Here is a 21591-nt window from a genome sequence, read left to right as displayed (position 1 = left end):
TGGAAAATTTACAATTTTCTATATGGTTAAAGAAATTCAAGACAATGAAAACTCAAGGTAGATCAAGGGTAAGACAGAATATATGTGCAACATTTACATAATGAAAGGAAGGACAGAAGTCATGTCAAAGCAGGTGATAAACTCTACTTCTCTGGAAAACTAGAAAACAGGAGACTCAGATAAGATCCATAACTACCACCTAAAATACTTCATATTAATGTATTAATTACTAGCACTTTCTTCTCCAACACAAGTCTTATCCATCTTTCTTAATAAGAGATTTCATATATTTGTTATTCAAAAATGAGAATACCAAGGACCCTTCCAAATATAGACCAATTTTTATGTTTATCCAAATAACTCATAGTTTGTATTGCTAAAAGCAATTTTAAAAATTACCAAAAACCCTATCAATACTTAAAGGCAGCAAACTGGTACAGTGGATAGTGCCAAACTCCTCTTCCTGATTTCAAATCTAGTCTCAAACACTTACCAGTTATGTGATTCTTGGCAAGTCATTTAATCCTGATTTGCTTTAGTTTCCTCATTTGTAAAATGAGTTGGAGAAGGAAATGGCAAACTGCTTATCTTTGCCAAGCAAAATTCAAATGAGGTCACAAAAAGTCAAACATGACTGAAAAATGATTGAATAACAAATCAACACTTAAAAGAAGACAATATATTGAGGACCAAAAAGGGTGGGCTGAAAAGTCCTAATGAACTTTAAAAAAAAAAAACCTCACCACACAACTACAAATTGTCCTTATTAAGAGAACAGGAAATACAATACTTAAATAAGCATACCTTAGAAAAAGAAATTGAACAATCCATAAATGAAATCTCAAGGAATACATAGAAAGAATAATTAAATTCCAATATTGTACTACATAAACTGTTTTTTTTAAAAGGTAAAGAATTTTTTCTCTGACACCAATATGGTCTTGATACACAAGCAAGGGAGAGCAAAAACTATAGACCAGTTTCCCTAAAGAGTATTGATGCAAAAAAAAATTTTTTTTGATTAAAGATTTTATTTATTTTGAGTTTTACAATTTCCCCCCCAATCTTACTTCCCTCCCCCACCCCACCCCACAGAAAGCGATTTGTCAGTCTTTACACTGTTTCCATGTCGTACACTGATCCAAATTGAGTGTGATGAGAGAGAAATCATATCCTTAAAGAAGAAACATAAAGTATAAGAGATAACAAGATTGGACAATAAGATATCAGTTTAAAAAAATTTTTTTAAACTAGCAAGGAGATTACACCAATTTATCATAAACATCATACTATAATGAGTCTGAATTTATATCAGAATTCAGAGATGATTCAATATTAGGAAAATCATAAACATAACTGATCATATTCATAAACAAAAATCATGATTATTTCAAGAGATGCAGGAAAAAAAGTCAAACAAAATACAAACCATTCCTGTTAAAACTAGAGTCTTTAGAATAAACAAAGCTTTCCTTAAAATGATAAATAATACTTATCTAAAACCAGGAATCAACATTAACTATAATGGGACCAGTTAAAATACTTTCCAAAACTACGCCCAAAGGCAACAAAAATGAGCATACCCTTTGACCCGGCAATACCACTACTGGGTCTATACCCTGAAGAGATTATGAAAAAGGGTTAAAAATATCACTTGTACAAAAATATTCCTAGCAACCCTGTTTGTGGTGGCAAAGATTTGGAAATCAAGTAAATGTCCTTCAATTGGGAAATGGCTTAGCAAACTGTGGTATATGTATGTCATGGAACACTATTGTTCTATTAGAAACCAGGAAGGACGAGAATACAGGGAAGCCTGGAGGGATCTGCATGGACTGATGCTGAGTGAGATGAACAGAACCAGAAAAACACTGTACACCCTAAGAGCAACATGGGGGCAATGATCAACTTTGATGGACTTGCTCATTCCATCAGTGCAACAATCAGGGATAATTTGGGGCTGTCTGCAATGGAGAATACCATCTGTATCCAGAGAAAAACTGTGGAGTGTGAACAAAGTCCAAGGACTATTTCCTTTCATTTAGGGGGGAAAAACAGGTATCTTATTGTTTGATCTTGCTATTTCTAAGACTTTCTGTTTCCTCCTTAAGGATATGATTTCTCTCTCATCACACTCAATTTGGATCAATGTACAACATGAAAACAAAGTAAAGACTGATAGATTGCTTTCTATGGGGGGGGGGGGAGGGAAGTAAGATTGGGGGGAAAATTGTAGAACTCAAATAAAATATTTAATTAAAAAAAAGCTTTCCAAAGAGATCAGAAGTAAAGTTACAACCATTATCATCATCATCATCATCATAACTATGTGCTATTATACTAGAAATGCTAGCTAGAGCAAGAAAAGGAAAAGGAAAAGAGTAAGCATAGAAAAAGAAGAAACAAAACTATTACTTTTTGCAGATGACACAAATGTTTACTAAAAAAAACCCCTAGAGAATCAATTAATACATTGAAATAACTGAAATGAGGGGCGGCTAGGTGGCGTAGTGGATAAAGCACTTGCAAAAACCTAAAAAAAAAAAACTGAAATGATTACAACTTCAGCAAAATTGCAAAACAGAAAATAAATACACAATTTACCAGCATTTCTATATAATAGCAACAAAATCCAAGAGAAAGAGAAATTTCATTTAAAATTAACAGACCTGAGGCAGATAGGTGGCACAGTGGTCAGAGCACCAGCCCAAGTCAGGAGGACCTGAGTTCAAATGTGACCTCAGACGCTTAATTACCTAGCTGGGTGACCTTGAGCAAATCCCGTAACCCTATTGCCTTAAATCAATAAAAATAAAAAATTAATAAAATTAATAGACCACATAACTTAAAAGTCTGTGCTAAGACATACCTAGGAGCTTTATGAACACAATACAAAACAGTTTTTACACAAATACAAGTTTGGTAAGCCAAGCCAATATAATAAAAATGACAGTGCTACCTAAATTAACTTGCTTAGTGTCATACCAATCAAACTCTCAAAGGATTGTTTTATAAAGAAAAAATAAAAACAAAATTCATCTGGAAAATTAACAAGGAAAGTGATGAAAAAGGGGGGGGGAAGCAGTACTTCATCTTTATAGTATAAAGCAGCAATTGCTTTAAAGGAATTTGGTAGTAGATAAGTAGGACTGATTAGGTCCATAATAACTTCATGTATAATATATTCAAAAAACCTAGCAATTGGGACAAGAACTCACAAATCTGTAAAGACTGTGATAAAGCACCAGCCCTGGAGTCAGGAGTACCTGTGTTCAAATCTGGTCTCAGACACTTAATAATTACCTAGCTGTGTGACCTCAGGCAAGCCACTTAACCCCATTGCCTTGCAAAAAAAAAAACCTTAAAAAAAAAGACTGTTGGAAAAACTGGAACACTGTACAGTAAAAACCAGGTGTACTCTGATACCCCAAACTATATTTCAAGCTCCAAAAGGCACATAATTTAGGAAAGAAAGATGGCATTATAAACAAATTTGTGAAACATGGAAGAAATTTATGTCAGATCTATAAGACAAATACAAAAGTTTATGACCAAACAAGAGACAGAGAGGCGAACAAGAAGAAAATAGAAAATTTTGATTATATAAAATATAAAAGTTTTTATACAAACAAAATCAATGCAACTAAAATTACTAGAGAAGTAGGAAACTGAGGGAAAATTTTACATACAGCTTCTCTGATAAAGATCTCATTTCAAAGATACATAGGGAACTTGGAAAATTTATAATGAGTCATTCCCCAATTGTTAAATATTCAAAAGATAAAAACTAGGCATTTTGAAATCCAAGCTATCTATAGTCATATGAAAAAAAAATGTTCAAAGTGCTGATAAAGCAATACAAATTAAAACAACTCTGAGATAAACTCACTTTTCATGAATTTGGCTAAACTGATAAAAAATGTAAATGACAAATGTTGAAGGCTATGGGAAAACAGGTTCTTTGATGTACAGTGGAGCTGAACTAAATCTAAAAAGTTAGTAAACTGCATATCCCTTAATTCAGAGAAACCATTATTTTAAGTTCTATATTCTTAAAGAAATCAAAAAATCAAACATGAAATCAAAAAAAAAATAAATCAAAGAAAAAAAGTATATAAAAACATAGCACTTTTTGTGTTAGCAAAGAGTTGGAAATTAAGGGGACACCTATCAATTGCGAAATGGCTGAATAAGTTACAATATATGAATGTGATGGAATATATGGTGCTATGAGAAATGAAAAAGGGGAAAAAAAGAAATTACGAAGCAAGGAGATGGGTTTTAGAAAAACTTGGAGGAAAGTGTTTAGAGTGACATAAGCAGAACAAGAATAACTAAAATAACAACAAATTTTAAGGACAATCAACTGTGAAAGGACTTAGTGACTGAACACATTGATCAATTCCAAAGGACTCAGGAAGAAATATACTCTCCACTTTAAGATAGTTAAGTGATGGACTCAGAATGCAGATCAAGGCTTATGTTTTGGGGCAGCTAGGTGGTGCAGTGGCTAGAGTACCAACCCTAGAGTGAGAAAGATCTGAGTTCTCAAATCCGGCCTCAGACACTTTAATTCTTATTTAGCTGTGTGACTTTGGGCAAGTCCCCTTAACCCCATTGCCTTGCAAAAATCCCCGCCAAAAAACAAGGCATTTTTTTCCTTTTTACAAATACTTGAAAAGAATAATAAATAAAATTTTAAATTGAAAGGAAAATAACTCATTATCAATTCAATGATTAGTTTTAAACAAGCTACATGAAAGATTTTAACCTATTTATTGCAATGACTCAATTCCACACCTAAGGCTTAATTACTGTACTGCAAATATATAAAATAGATATAAGCACAGTGAGACTACTAGAATACATCTGATATTCAAATGGAAAACAATTCTCCCTTTAAAATATATCACTGAAGGGCAGCTAGGTGGCGCAGTGGATAGAGCACCGGCCATGGAGTCAGGAGTACCTGGGTTCAAATCCAGCCTCAGACACTTAATAATTACCTAGCTGTGTGTGTGGCCTTGGGCAAGCCACTTAACCCCACTTGCCTTGCAAAAAAAAAAAAAAAAAAAAAAAAAAAAATATATATATATATATATATATATATGTCACTGACTCATACTAATTTATAAAATGTAGCATCTTCCAGGTGGATGATTTAAGCCTGCTACGGTTCTATCTGTTCTTAAACCTACTCATCCTGAATTGAAGGGAATATGGTTTTTAAGTCAATGAGGGAATCATAACAAAATATTACATTAAACACTTAACATACATGCATGGCAGTCAAATGACTGCTGAAAAACATACAACAGTTATCTAACCTCATGGAAATATGCAACAAAGAGGCCAACAATAGTCCTTGCCCTTGAGCTTATAATCAAATGGCAAGCCAACAGCAAACAAATATCTACAAACCAAGTTATATAAAGGATAAATAAGAAATAATTAACCCAAAAGAAAGAACTAGACTAAAGAGGTTTGGGAGAGACTTCTGGTAGGGAAGACGGCAATTAAAAGAAGCTAGAGAGGTCAGAAAGCACAGTTGAGGAGGGGTAGCATTCCAGGCATGGGAGACTGCCAGAGAAAGGCCCAAGGCTAAGAGACAGAATGAATTGTTCATAAAACAGCCTGGAGTCTGTTGGGAAATATGCTGGAGAATAAGATGTAAGAAGACTGGAAAAGGGTGAAGGGGCTAAGTTATGAAGAGTTTTGAATGCCAAAAAAGAACAATTTCTATTTGATCCTAGAGGTGATTGGGAACCATTAGAGTTGATTGAGTAAGGGAGTGACATGGTCAGACCTGTGCTCTTGGAAAATCCAGCATACTCCTATCCTTAGGGAGCCTCTATCAATTGACTGAAGCAAATTATGCAATGAAATGTCAGCAACTGTGCAACAGATTAACTACAGTAAAAATTAGTATCTACTTGATAGACTAGAAAAATTCAATTAGGCATCCAGAACCTCTAAATCCTTTATAAAGAAAAAGATGACTATACTTCAGCTGGAGCATCATTACAGACAAAGCTGTTGTAAAATAAAGAACTTTCAAAATACAGAGATCTAGTAGAAGAAATTAAAACTGTGAAAATAGGCTATATTTAATGAAATCTCTGTCATCCTCTGACATTCAGTTATCCCAAAATGCTTTTAGTGAATCTACAGAAGTCTATTATTGTTAATCAATTACAAAAAGTCATAATTTTATCTACTTGCACATTTAGACAGCAAAACATAAAATTCACAAGAATAACAGCAAAATAATGATTAGTCTTCCATTAAGGTGGAAATAAGAAAATGATGAGACTAAGATAACAATAACAAAAAAAAAATACAATTTTTAAAAATAGAGAACACACAGACAAACACAAACACAACACCTTTATCCTGTTCTCAACCCTGTGAGGGACAGAATAAGGTATATATCATCCCTGTCATTTTGTCTATTATTGGAGCTATCCTGAAGATAAAATTTTATCTCATTTTTATTCAATAACAAAAATTTTTTTGTCTACCAGCAAAGTAATTCACAAAAAAAAAATATGTATAAATAGAAGAATAGTGACTTGCTTCAGGAATGTTTCTACCTGAACTCCAAAAAGTAAGATATGAAACACAATAACAATAGCTGAAATTTATATAGCAAGTCTTAGAGCAAACATGGGGAGATAATATAAACAAAAAGTTAAGGGACAAAGTTGCAGTCCTCTGGAAAGCAGGAAATAATTACAATGTGGCAAAAATTAGAAGGGAAAGAGTTGCGGGGGCGGGGGGGATCTTTTGTAGTAACTTTATCTCATTTCCAGTATATGTAAGAAATTAATTTAATTTATAAGAATAAGAGTCATTCCCCAACTAATAAGTGATCAAAGGATATGAACAGGTAGTTTTCAAAGGAAGAAGTCCAGGTTATTTTTTTAGACAACTGAAAAATAAAATAACTCGTCTCATACCTATCAAACTGGCACAGCTGACAAAAAAGAAAAATGTTGAAAGGGCTGCAGGAAAAAAGCAATCTAATACATTGAGAATTGCTCCACAGCCATTCTGGAAAGCAATGCTGAATGATGTCCAAAAAGACACTGAACTATGTCACGTCATACGTCCCAATGGCACTTTACTAAGCCCATACCCTGAAAGATCAAAGAAAAAGAAAAATAATCTTTATATACAAAAATATTTACAGCAGCCCTTTTGTCATTGGCAAAGAACTGGAATCTCAGGGGTGCCATCAATTAGGGAATGACTAAATAAATTAAGGAATATGAAAGCAAAGAGATATTATTATTGTGCTGAAATAAATTATAAAATAGGTTCAGGGAAATTTGGGAAAATTTTATGAATAAGCAGAACCGACAAAATAATTTATACATAACAATTTTGTAATGAACAACATCTTTGAAAGATTTAAGAACTCTGAGCAATGCAATGGACTAACCATGATTCTAGAAGACTAATGATGAAGCATCAGTAGTTCACCTCCCAACAGAGAGAAATGATAGATTCAAAACAGCAGGATGAGATTTATATTTTTAAACATGACCAATATGGAATTTTTTCCCCTTTTTGTAATTAGGGCTTGGGGGTAGAAAGAAGAGAAGATTTTTATCAAATGAAAAATAAAATAAAAATAAAACTTACTCCCTGTGCAACTTTTGGGTACATCACTTAACCCACTGTATTGCCTTTCAGGTTGTTTCGAGTTCTACACCCATGATTCTGTTTCTATAATGTAATTCACCTATATGTGTGTTGAGAGGATTTAGAATGGTACCATTATCAACCCCCTGATCTGGAAGATTAGTAGGTGGAGTAGATGATTGCTAACCTCCCTTCCAGTTCTAATATTCTATAACTTCCTAAAAGGGAGAGAGAGAGAAGGAAAGAGAGAGAGAGAGAGAGAGAGAGAGAGAGAAGGGAATAAGCATGTATATAGCTCCTAAGTACCAGGAACTAGATATTACCTCATTTGATCCTCACAAAAACCCTGGAAGGAAGATACTATTATTATTCTCATTTTACACTTAAGGAAACTGAGGCACAAAGAGGTTAAGTGAATTGCCCAGAGTCCCACAGCTAGCAAATGTCTAAGATATGAACTTAGATCTTCCCCACATGAGGCTTAGTATTTCATCTACTGTACCACCAACTGCCTCCTCCAAGGATTATAAGGAGGGTCAGTCTAAGGAGGCAGGGGACAGATAAAATACAATTGTTACTGGTTAAATTTCAAGGTGGCAAGAAATTCTGTAAAGAGTGATTTACAAATAATGTCAGCAAATTGTTGTCTGAGGCAGCTGACTAAGATTTACCATGCCAAACCTTTATCAGATTGTTTGCTGTCTTGGGGAGGGGGGAGAGGAGGGAAGGAATAAAGAAGAATAATTTGGAACTAAAATTTTAAAAAAAAATGTTGAAAATTCTAAAAACATGTATTTAGACAAAATAAAATTTTAAAAAAATTACTATGCTAGTTCAATGTGTACCCTAAGATGCGCCTGTTCTTCCAGTAGGCAAACATCATTAAGAATAAGAAGGCCTACAGCCACAGAGGAAGTATTTAGCCCTAAGTATCTCCCAGGGAACATAGAGTCCAGTCTGATTTTTGGAAAGATCAGATTCAGAATCATCTAAATTTCCCAACTCTCCTAAGGTTCAAACTGCTCAACTTCCTAGAGAAAACTAGAACCAATCCTATCTATTGGGAACAGCTTATAGCTGGTAGTAATCCAAGGAGTTCTGGTAGAAATGACTCAACTCAAAAAACAGTAATAAAATAGCTTTCAATTTTCTACATTTCTACATTCTACCTTGGGAAAAAGTCAATGGAAAAAAAGATGATTTAAATGCTAATCCCATCTTCATAAAAGGATCAAAAACTTAAACATCATTGTTGACTATTTCTCTCCTTCATCCCCCAGTCTAGTCTATTATTAATCTCCATGGCCACTGGTCACCACGCTAGTTTGATCTTCATCACCTTATTTCTGAATTACTCTACGATTCTCCTGGTTTCTTTGATTGCTGTCACTCCCTCTCCATCACTATTATCCTAACCTTCAAAAACAATGCTTTCATCAATTTGCTACCCTGCTCAAAATCCTTCACTACACCTCACTATTTCCTACTCACCTCAAATCTAAATGTCTCAATTTTTATTCTTTTCCTACTACATTGTCCCTTGCACTCCTGTCTGATTGGTCTCTCAAATAAACCATGGTCCCCACACTTTTTTTTACTCAACTGTTCTCAAGGAAGGGTCTCCATTTGGCCAGATCCTAACAATCCTTCAAGAACCAGTTTGGGTTCTTATTCCTCCCTGAAGCAGACCTTAACTATTTGATTCAATGGAACAAAAATATATGAAGTAGCCTCTGTGTCCTAAGGACTGTAGTCACTGGGGGCTAAGTCCACAATTTAATCACTAGGCACAAAGGCACACAAATAAATATGATGCAAAGCAAAATCTATTCAGAAAGATCCATATAATGTTGCTAATTAAAAAAAAATCTAAGAACACAGGTATACCTATGGCAGACTGGGGAAAAATAATAAAAAAAAATCAAAAATAGTTTCATGTAATAGGTAGTAAATGAACTGGGCCAAGAAGTCTTTCACAGGGTACAGGAGTGAGAATTATACTCAAGTTCTCATCCATCTTCTGCTCTTATTTCTTATAGTCCTTCTAATCAGTACCACATTACCGAGCACTTAGTTATATACTATTCTGTACTATGAATTGTTTTGTGTGCTACTCTTGTGCCCTAACTAGACTGTAAAGCCCTGGAAGGCAAATACCATAAAATGACAGTTAGGGCAGCAAAATACAGGAGACAGGAAAATCTAGGTAAAAATCTAGTCTCAGGCAAATTGCTAACTGGGTAACCCTGGAAAAGTCATTTAACTGCTGTCTGCCTCACTTTCCTCATCTGTAAAATGAGGAAAATAATTACCTTCCAAGATAGTTGTGAGAATGAGATATTAGCAAAGTATAAAGCATCATATAAATAATACTAGTTTTTATTATATGAGAAATATATTATTATCATCATCATCATATCATCCCCCACACTGCCTAACAGGGTAGAAGCTTGATAAATTCTTGCTTTTGGATCAGTCTCAAGTGTTGCAGTCCTGGCGTTCCAGAATTATCACTTAGAACATTAATAAACTGATTTCCACTCTAGTAATTGTCTGCAGTCTGCAGCAGACAGTTCTGAGGTAGCTACTTTCAAAAGCAGGAGAGAAAAGACCAAAGGTTGGGAATTGAGGTTCCTAAAAATCTCAATTTCAGGTTAAATTGAAGAAAATCCTCTCTCCCCCTTTTGATGATAATAGATCACAGGTGCAGCATGGTATAATTATCATGTTGGGATTTGGGAGTCAGGAAGATGGGTTCAAATTCCCTCTCTTAATTAAAACTAGCTCTGGCACCGTGGTCAAACCACTAAACCTCACTAAGTTTCAGTATTTTCACCTATAAAAGAGGAACAATAACAGCAGCAAAGCCTATCTCAGAGGCATTATAAGGTCAGAATAAGATAATGGATATATATATAGCACTTTTCAAGATTTAAAAGTGCTATTATGAAATTTGTTAACATTCCTAATAAGAGAGCATAGCTTGGTGGAGTCCTACTTCTGGCATAACACCAGCAGGGACCACAGGCAAGTCACTTAACAGTTCCAGGCCCCCACTTTCTACAACAAAAGCTGCTGTGTAAAACAAAACAAAACAAAACAAAACTGCTGTGTATCTGTAACCTTGATGATGGTAGAACCTAAGGCCACTGTGGACCCAAATTATCATCCAGCAAAGAGGAACAGACTTTGAAGCTTAAATATGAATATTCATGGCCATTAAGGAAAGGAGAAAAGCATTTATTAAATGTCACTTACATGCTAAACACTACACAAATATGATCTCATTTGATCCTCACAACAACTTTGTGAGGAAGGCTATCCCCATTTCCCAGCTGAGAAAACCAAGCAAGGCAGAAGAAGTTGACTAGCCCAGGATCTCTCAGTTAGTATCTTCCTGATTCTAGGTCTAGTCCTCTATACACAGCTAGGTGATCTATCTGGATTACTAAAAACTCAAAGAATCAATGTCCAAAGGGCAACAAAAATGTGCATACCCTTTGATCCAGCAATACCACTACTGAGTCTATACCCTGAAGAGATCATGAAAAAGGGTAAAAACATCACTTGTACAAAAATATTCATAGCAGCCCTGTTTGTGGTGGCAAAGAATTGGAAATTAAGTGAATGTGCTTCAGTTGGGGAATGGCTTAACTGTGGTATATGTATGTCATGGAACACCATTGTTCGATTGGAAATCAGGAGGGATGGGAATTCAGGGAAGCCTGGAAAGATTTGCATGAACTGATGCTGAGTGAGATGAGCAGAAGCAGAAAAACACTGTACACTCTAACAGCAACATGGGGGTGATGACCAACCTTGATGGACTTACTCATTCCTTCAGTGCAACAGAGACAATTTTGGGCTATGATGGAGACTACCATCTGTATCCTACAGAGAAAGAATTGTGGAGTTTGAACAAAGACCAAAGACTATTACCTTGAATTTAGAAAGAAAAACCATTATCTTATTATGTAATTCTGCTATCTCTTATACTTTATTTTTCTTCCTTAAGGATATGATTTCTCTCTCATCACATGCAACTTAGATCAATGTATACCATGGAAACAATGTAAAGACTAACAGACTGCCTTCTGGGGGGGGGAAGGGGGAAAGGGAAGGAAGATTGGGGGAAAAATTGTAAAACTCAAAATAAATAAAATCTTAAAGAAAAAAACTTAGATATCCAAAAGAATTTTCTGTTTCTTAAAAAATATTAAATGTGCAGAATCTTTTTGACTTTGTTAAGAGTATTCTAGTAACAACTACCATTATATAGTGTTTAGGGTTTGCAAAGTATTTTACATATATTAATTTCAATTGATTCTCATGTGAGAATATTCCTATTTTACAGATGGGTAAGCTGAGCTGCCTATTACATTATCTAGCTGCCTACAGGATTCAATGTAATTGAAAAAAACACTTATTAATCAGCTAGGATATACAATGACCCAAAAATCTTAATGCAATTTTAAGCTGGGGATACTTTTAAATACACTTTAGTGGAAACCAGGGTTAATAAAAGAACAATGACACTAGCAAACTGTTCCATCCTTAGACCTTTCAAACTTTCTTTTTCACTGGCAAATATTCTCAGGTCCCTAAAAGGCAAGGCTCTACAGTCTTATTTGGGTCTTCTAATATAATTTGGGGGAGGGGAAGAGAGAAAAAAGAAGCCATGAGAGTAAAGTCAAATGATAAATCTTGGATGAAATTTTTAAAAATCAGGATTAGATGACAGGAGAACTCTTTTAAAGGATTTAACCCTGGAATGATTTTTTTTGCTTTGTTTTTTCAAGAAAGATAATAATTGAGCATTGTCCAAATGAATGATAACATCAATGTTGAAAAGTGTGAATAAGGTAAAATAGAAGGATATGAGAGAGCTTACAAGAAACTGTGAAAAGTATCAAGTGTTAGACAAATAGAAGTATTATTCCATATTTTTCCCAGCAATCACCACACTTAAATACAGAAAACCTACTTATATCAATCAGAAAAAATCAATAATTTGCCTTTGAACTCCCACTACTGATCCAGATATGAAACTCCTACAATTACTATCCCTCATCCTCTTCTTCCTCCTAAAAAAATTACTTATCCTTCTCCAATCTCACTAAAATGTACTTACTTTTGATCTACATATGATGCCCTTACTTTATTTTTCTTCTGATCAATGAATAAAAAAAATATAGCAGAATAAAAAAGATAATTTAAAAACAAAAAAAAATTTAGTAGTCTGGGGCAGGTAGGTTGTGCAGTAGTTAGAACACCGGTGCTGGAGTCAGGAGAACCTGAGTTCAAAACCAGTGTCAGACATTTAATAATTACATAGCTGTGTGACTTTGGGGAAGTCACTTAACCTCATTGCCTTGCGAAAAAAAAAAATGAACTGTCTATATGATCTCTCTTTATGTCAGTCTGTCAGATATTTAACAGGTCTTGGATTGTAAACTCTTAGAGGGACCTTGTCTTTTATGCATCACTTGAACCAGAATATAGTTCCATTTTAAGACACTTTATTAAAGCTCTGTGATAATGATAGAGGTAGCAAACCCTTTAAAGGGCTGGCTGCCTTCTCCAACAATGAATGTACAACTCAAATCATTCTCAGTCCATTCCTAGAATAGAGACCTACCATATTTCCCCATGTATAAGACACACCCTTTTTTGAAAAATTTAGAGTCTAAAAACTGGGAGCATCTTATACAGTGATTGTAGATTTTTTTATATACATTTCCCACTTTTTTGCACTTCTTGTCTTTGCACTCATTGTTTCCATTTGTTATTGGTATATTAGGTTACATTTTTTCACATTCTACCCAGATATGGCTCAGAAAAGATTTTCCTATAGTGCTGAATTCAAGATAAAAGTGATCCAGTTTGCAAAAGTGAATGGAAATTGTGCTGCGGAACATCAGTTTGGTCTTCCCCCAACTGAAAAAACAATCTGAGACTGACTACAGGAAGAAGAAACTCTCCTGAAAATGCCCTGGAAGAAGAAGGCCAGGAGAGGTAAGTAAGCAAAATGATTTAGAGAGGGAACTGAAGAGACAGAATGAAGAGCAAAGGGACGTTGGAATTCCTGTGTCCACAAAGAATTGTTGATGAAAAAGACATGACTGATTTCAAAGGAGGACACAATTGGTGCTTCGGATTCATGAAACGGAATGAACTAAGCATGCGTCTATGCCCCCCAAACTTGTCCAAAAGATACCTGAAAGCTATGAAGAGAGGGTCCTTGAATTTCATGATGAATAAAACTTGAGTTCAATAACTTTATGTAATACATATTTTTTTCAAATTTCAGGCCTCCAAATTAAGGTGCATCTTATACATGGGAAAATATAGTATGTCTCCTTTTTCTGTGCACCTAGAATAGCAATACCCTCAATTCTGAGTCACAAAATGGTTGAAGTGGTTTAATATTGTGTTGCCTTCAGTTGCAGTATTCTGATCTCCCAATAGTATGGGTTCAAATCCTATTTCTAACACATCTTCTTCTACTTCTGAGGTAGGTAGGTATTAAAATGCTGGACTGGGAGTCAGTAAGACCTATCTGAAACCATATCACATACTTACTGTGTGACCTTGGGCAAAACATTTAACCTGCCTCAGTTTCCTCTTCTGCAAAATGCAGGAGTTGATCTCTTTGGCTTCCTAAGGATCCCTTCCAGCTAACTCTAAATCTATAATTCTATGATCCTTTCTACCTAGTCAAATATAAGTCAAACTTCAAAGCTCAAATCAAATCCCACTTCCTAGAGGAAGGATTCTCAGACCACTCCAGTTCACTCCAGTGATTTCTCCTTTCTCTGAAATTGTATTATCAGGCCTGAAGGCTTCTTTCTTTTTGTGGGGAATTTTTCCTTCTGTTGAGTGATTGATTGTATATATGTATGGCTAGGCCCTAATTACTGCAAATAATGAAATTCATTATTTCTTCCCCCCCTATGGTGGGAAAGGATAGAACCAATTATTACATCATTATAACATCAAATAATGGGAATTCAATTGCATGTGGTCACTTCATGAAATTCAATGTTGCTACTAATCAGAATCTCACATTAAATACACTGCTATATCCAATTTTAAATCTCTAATAAGGAGAAATTCTAATAGTTCTAGATATATATTTCTTTTTAAATTTAAATTTTTCCAATTAACAAAAATCTAATTTGTCCCTCTCATTTTCTTCTTGAGAGGCTGAGGGAGGAACAAAAGTTTTTGTCTAACTTAATAATTGCCTAGCTGTGTGACCTTGGGCAAATCAGTTAACTCTACTGCCTTAAATAAATTTTTTAAAAAATAAGTCTAACAAAAGAAATTCACTAACTGATCACATCCCAAAAAATGTCTCATTCTTCATCTGGATTTTATCATGTTTGGGCCTTGCAATGAACAATCTTTTGTTAATGTATAAATTGTACTAAATTGCTCTTCACCATACATCAGTTTATATAAGACTCCATGTATATTTTAATTAGGAAATCAATCATCAAGTCAAGAAAACACTCTGAATCTTTCCCTGTGTTCAAGTCAGCAACAAGTCAACAAGCATCTTTTAAACACATAAACCAGATACCGGCTTAGACCTAGAAATACAAATACAAGCCCAGCCTCCCCAGTTCTTCAAATAATTGGAAAGATTCAATAGCCTTCTTTTAACACCTCTTCTAGTATCTCCTAAACCTGACAATTCAAAAATTACTCATTCCACTTAATCTCAATCTCTTCCATAGCAATCATAGCTTGTTTTCTCTGGTTATGTTTCTAGTAATGATACAGAGAACTTCTAGACATCTTTAGTCTGAGTTACTTAGTTTATATAGTGGAGTTGGATGCTAAGGAGATGTGGGCCATCTTAAATTTGTTATGATGACAAAATACATTCCAAACCCACTTAGCCACCTTAAAAACATCAACCATAAGGCAGGAACTCAATAAAAATACCAAAAAGATCTTTGTTTTTAAAATGCATTGCACTTTTAAATCATTTTCATGTTTTCTCACATTTTATCCACACCAAGTTCAATAAACTGAAAGAGATATTAATATTTGGGAGTATATCAATCTGTTTTTCAGCAGCATTTGTTCTAGACTACTAGGGAAGAGTTCCACATTCTTCTAGCAACTAAAATTTCAAACTAATAAGCCCCACCCTGCTCTCACTGAGACCGAATTATGATATTTTGCTCAGAATGGATCCAGCATCAAGATAAGATTCACCAAACTAAAGGTCTAGTTCAGGCTTTATCAATGACTTCTGCAAATTATCCTAACTCTCCTACACTTTGGTTTCCTGCACTAACCAGTGTCCCTGGTTATAGAAGTGTAAAGAATACAAATAAACTAATCATCCATCATGTGCCTTGAATTCACCATAAATCTTCTAAAATTTGGAAGAAAAAAAAAGACATAAGAAAATGATTGTCATTAATATCATCAATACTTTTTAAAAATATATATTATATATATATATATATATATCAACTACAATCATTTCCAATAGAGCAGACATTGTAAAATAAATAACCCAAATGCCTCTACCTGGAGTCACTCTTCAAACCTCCAAGAACTTAGTTCTCCACCTCATCAACTCATGTCAATCACTTCTTTCTTCAAACTCAGCATCTCAGGAAGGTCTCCTAACAAAATACCTCTTGACCTATGTCCTTTCCCCAATTGTACACTCAAACTGGATAGTAATTTTCATTTGTTGACATCACAGAACCAGAGTTGAAAAGAACCTCAACTATCTCAGATGGCTGATCATCTAGGTTCCACTTAAATAATAATAATAACTTTTTTTTGCAAGTGTTCATTAGTCATTCTGCTTGCATTTTCTACTTTCCAACTAGACTGCAAAACTCGTGCAATTGAGGGCAGTCACCTGTGTTTTCTACTTCATTTGAATAGTCCCATAGCACTTCTTACAGAGCACTAAATCACAGCATACAAAATCTTGACTGACTGATGAGCCAAAGAAGCATTCATGACCCAAACATTCTTCAGAGGCTCTATTCAACCCCATCAACACATTCTAAGACAGAAAATCATTCACAATCCACAGGGTTCAAAAACCCCAGGAACCCAACAATTGTCCCTGGACTATGGAACAATAATATAGTGCAAATGGTGATATAAATAAAGGAACTGGGCTTTAAAACTGATTCTCTCATCAGAAATAGTGGGAAGACAAAGTGCTGATGCTCCAACAAGTTTCATTACTCCACTAGTGATGATGGTCTCTTTAGAAGAATAAATAGAATGCACAAAGAGACAGTATGATTCAGTAGAAAGAGTCTTTTGCCAGAGGTCCTGGGTTCACATACTAGCTGTCACTACCTGTATAACTCTGGAAAACTAACTTGATTTCTATGAGTCTCAGTGTCCCCATGAGGGAGTTAGATTAGATGACTTCAGTTCTAAGGAGATTCCAGAACTAATGGACCATTTCCCTAACTGACAAAGGACTGCAACAATGCCCCCAATATTCTGCCCTGATGTCATGGTCTTCAAAAACAAAGGACAAACAACAACTATGAAAACCCAATATAGCACAAAAGCCAAGAATATAAATTCATTCTCTCTCAGAGGTATTTGAGGCAAAGGACCTAAAACCCTTCACTATTCACCACATGAATTTCCAGCTAAGTTCAACCTGTAAATCCAATCACAAGGAGATACATTTCTGGTGGTAAGAAATGAATCTTCATTTTATATATGAGAAAACTAAGGATTGGAAAAATGATGTGATTTCTCCAAGGTCACAAAATAGCACAGCTGAGATTCTAACCTGAGTCTCTGTCTACTGCACCACTACTGTCTTAGTCAATGAGTATCCTAAAACTCCATTCTAAGAGAAGGGAGGAGGAAAAAAGGAGAAGAAAAAAGACATCATTTCCTTGCCTCACACCTCAATTTCCATCTCTTATGGGCCTAATGAAATTTTTAGCAGAGCCAAACCACAGAGACAGAAAAAAAAATACATATTAATTATATACCTGTGGAATATCTACAATGTAGAAAGAACTTGAACACTGAATTTTTAATCAAAAGAACTAGGATTGTGTCAAGGAAGGCTCAGCTACTTTCCATAGAACCAAGTCACTTTATCTGAACCTCAGTTTACTACTTGATCTCTAAGATACCTTTCATCTCTAGACCTATGATCCTATAAAACCAGTTACAACTACCCAAGATGGTAACAAAAAATTGCATCAATCTAAAAGATGGTCAGGCTAGATAGAGAATAGGAGACCCAGGAATAAATGTCTAAATAGTTTTTTTCATTTTTGTTACATCCTATTCTTTTTGTCTCAACTACAACATTCTCTTAATCACTTCATGGGCTGCATCCCACAACAACAAAAAGAAATATTTATGTTTTGGATTATCCATGTATTCCCCTCCATTATCTAAGAGTTTTAAAGAAAGCTCTTTAAGCATGCTCACTTCACCACATCAAATGACCAGTTGATTTATTCATTCAGTTAAAATTATGCAGTACTGTCCTCATTGAATATGATTCTAAAGTATTTTATGTTTTTAATAGGAGGCAGGTTTGAAAGATGGAGAAAAATAGGTTAGGAAGAAGAAAGTATGAGTATGTAGATCTACACACCCCTCCCTCTAAAGCTGCACCATTCCTTTGAAGGTGGCCCATTCTTCTGGAGGAACCATACTCTCAAAACAATTTTTATCAAAGAAGTTCTGGGGTCTCTAAGACATAACTCAGGTGGTGGGGATAAGGGTGGCTGGGAAGCAAAAGGGTCAATGATTCTGTCTTATCCATCATGCTTCAAGCTATTCAGGCCAATGTTTTCATTTTCCAAGGAGATTAGGCCAAGAAAGATCTATTTTATAGAACCAAGAAAAACCACAGAAAATTAAACTCAATAGCAGGATTTAAGGCTGAATTTAAACCCTGAACTTGAAGGGAGGAAATCCTAATGCTGTCTACACATGGTGGAGGGAGAAATATCAATCACTGACAAAAATACTGTGCATCCTGCAAGACAACCCTGGTTGTCCCCTCCCACTATGCCATTTTCTCTCACCTCAAAAGCACTGTCCCCTCCCCTTCAAGACACTGATAGCATCTTAATCATTATAGTGTTCACATAAATGACCAGTCTTGGCCCAGTCATAGCTTTCCCCAGCAATGCAAGTACCTCCCAAACTCAAATTCAGCTTGGTTTGAATCCTCAGTTCAAACCAAAAACACCAAAAGCTGGCATCTCTGAGGTTGGAATCTCCCCTCTACCCACACACCCCCAATTAGTATACAGAGTATCAGGAAAAAAACCTCTGATCTGGTAGAAACCCAGAGAAGGCTTAAGTGTATCTGACAGCCCCCGCCCCACAGTTCACAATTTTCACTGAAATATACCATTAGAACATATACCACATTGTACATAAACACAATGAAAAATCAGCCCCCCCCAATACACATAAACACATCCCCATACCCAGCAGCCAACAAGAACTCCTACCACCACTGCCTATTTGTTTCACAACCATTTTGAAGCCCAAAGCTCGTCCTGCTCACTTACTTCAACCCTTTTAAAGCACAGTCCTCTCCCACCCTCAGTTCATTTACTATACATTTAAAAATCAAATAGCAAACCTACCTGTCTATCGTCTGGGGTAACCTTACACTCATGGTTCTTCGGTAAGTCTCCACTGATCCAAATCCTGTGGCTTTAGTCTTGATGGAAATCAAATCACTTGCAATTCAAACAAATTTTTTAAAGGGGGGAGGGGGGAGAGAAGAGAACACCAACTTGGGGGCCCGAATCCTTTTTTTTTCCTTCAAGCTCTCAGGATCCTGGTAACTGAAGCTCCATAATGCCTCTACCAGTTAACATGGTCTCCTTTCTGAAACCCCTGCTCCCCTCCCCCTCTTAAAAAACCGAAAGGAAAAACAGAAATCGAGAGAAAAACTATGACCTTCTTATTAACCAAAAACCCAACCACAAATCTCTTTAAGGTTAGAGCCACAAGATAAAAAATAAAAGTATTTAAAAAAAAAGAAGCCTGCCTTCAAAATATCTGTCTTAGCTGCAAAATAAAAATAGAAAGCATCCTTTTAAATCCAGTTTTCCCAACTATCCCCCTTTTGTGGGCAGGTTCCCCCTCAAATAAAAAAAAAATCTTGTCTCCAATACTTAAAACAAGCTGAAAAATAGAAACATAAATTCAAAAGGGTGCTCGGAGGGGGGGGGATGATCCAAACAATTTGTACAGTAAAAAAAATAAATAAATAAAGTCATACAATGGGATGTACACGACAGTTTTTCCCTAGTCCAGTTCAATACAAAAAAGGGGGGGGAAGACTTCCTAATTTTAAAAATTGTCAGATTATAGACATGGATGGTTCTGCAATTCCTATGCGTCCCTGCCGAAAGCCCCTAATCAAAAGCTGCAACTGCCTTCCTTCAAAAATAACAACAACACACAGGATCCCTGAAGATTAATTTCCTTTTTTTTCCCCCCTGGTTTGGTTTTGGTTTTCCTTTAAAAACTTCCCAGAGGCTGCCCCCACCACCCCCCAGTCCTACCCCCTAAACTAACCCCGTCTGATCCGCCTCAGCCTAAGTTCGGCCTTTTCCCTGGAAGGCAAATCCTTGCCTGGGCTCTGCGGCTCTGCTCCTCCGGATCCGGGCTCCCAGAGGCTGCCTCGCCTCAGCCTCCATGAACCGGGGCCTCTCTCGTCTTCTCTCCCCCCGGCCCCTGCCTCCCGCCTGCAGAGCAAGCCCGCTGCCCTCTGACTAAGCTGGCTCTGGACGATTGGGATTACTGGGGCTCTGAGTTTGGGGTGGGTTTTCGGCCACACCGGCCTCCTGGAAAAAAAATGGGAAAATCAGATCTGATGGCTTTCTCTCTCGTTCTCTCTTCCTTCCTGTGGGTTTTTTTAATCCCCTTCCTACTCGGTCTCTCTCTGGTTCGCCAAGGAGTAAGAAGCCCACCCCCAGCCCCGGTCCGAAAGGCCGACTCCGCGCGGCCTGCCTCCTCCTCCTCCTCCTCCTCCTCCTCCTCGCCCCGCTCCCCAGGCTCGGCCGACCGCAGGACCCCGCGGCTCTCGGGGGCCTCCCCGCCCCCCACGGCGGATCTGGGGGGTGGAGGCGGGGAGGGGGGAGGGAAGGCCTCGCTCCCGGTCTGCGCCCCTCCCCCTCCCTCCTCCTCCTCCCTTTTCCCGGCCCTTTCTCCTTCCCTCGCTCCGGCGGAGGGGGAGGGGAGGGGGTCGGGCGGGGAAGCTCCTCCCTCCTCCTCAGCCCCCTTCCAGGCCCTTCTCCGCCAGCCCCTCCCCCGGGCTGGGCTCTCACTGGCCGCGGGGCTGCCTTAAAGGCTACCTCCTCCGCTGCTCCCGGGCCCGGGCCTGGCCCGGCCCCGGTCCCGGTCCCGGTCCCGGTCCCGGCCCCCGCCCGGCCCCGGGCGGCCGACTCCGCTTCCCTGCTCTCCAGGTGCGGCCTAGCAGAATTTCCCGGTCTTTTCCCGGCCTAGCCCCCGCGCAGGGAGGCGGCCGTGGCGGGCGCCCCCCGCGCCCCGCGCCCCGCGCCCCGCGCCCCACTCTACGTTGTCCGCGCTCCGGCCCCCTCCCCCTCCGACGCCCTGCCCCCCGCACACTCTACCTTTGCCCTCTTCTCTCAGTCACTTCAGAAGTGCTCCCCCCACCTTCCCATCTTGGCGCCTGGAACCCCCTTTTCCTCACACACCCCGACGTCTTTGTCTTTGCCTTTCCCTTCGGGATTCCCCCTTCCATTTTCTTCCTTTCCCCCCCTTCCATACCTAGCTCCCCTCTTTTTTATTCGCAGTGGCTCCACCCTCGGGGCCCCACATCACATACCTTTGTTTCCTTCTTCTCTTCCTCCCCCCATTCCTACACCCCCCCACACACAACCTGCCCGACCTGCTTCCGGTTGTATGGGACACACTGGA

The 21591-nt window shown here is 37.4% G+C and overlaps 1 protein-coding gene across 5 annotated transcripts in view; it reads right to left on the bottom strand.

Moving 5' to 3' along the window:
* LOC141513404 (rho guanine nucleotide exchange factor 11-like) overlaps nt 1-21042 on the bottom strand; it is a 134654-nt gene extending 113612 nt beyond the window's left edge. The window contains exons 1-3 of one of the 5 annotated variants that reach the window (XM_074223161.1): nt 21006-21042; nt 20227-20495; nt 19284-19379 (exon numbers count right to left, since the gene is read on the bottom strand). In XM_074223161.1, the coding sequence (XP_074079262.1) occupies nt 19284-19315 (32 nt within the window). In that variant the 5' untranslated portion in view covers nt 19316-19379; nt 20227-20495; nt 21006-21042. Of the gene's footprint in view, nt 1-19283; nt 20188-20226; nt 20664-21005 lie in introns of those variants that run through there. The other 4 variants (XM_074223159.1, XM_074223160.1, XM_074223157.1 and 1 more) reach the window with 4 other exon arrangements.
* Nucleotides 21043-21591: the final 549 nt, after the last annotated feature.

Source organism: Macrotis lagotis, chromosome 2, assembly GCF_037893015.1.
Source record: "Macrotis lagotis isolate mMagLag1 chromosome 2, bilby.v1.9.chrom.fasta, whole genome shotgun sequence".
Lineage (NCBI taxonomy): Eukaryota > Metazoa > Chordata > Mammalia > Peramelemorphia > Peramelidae > Macrotis > Macrotis lagotis.
This window is presented reverse-complemented; position numbering and strand designations above follow the sequence as displayed.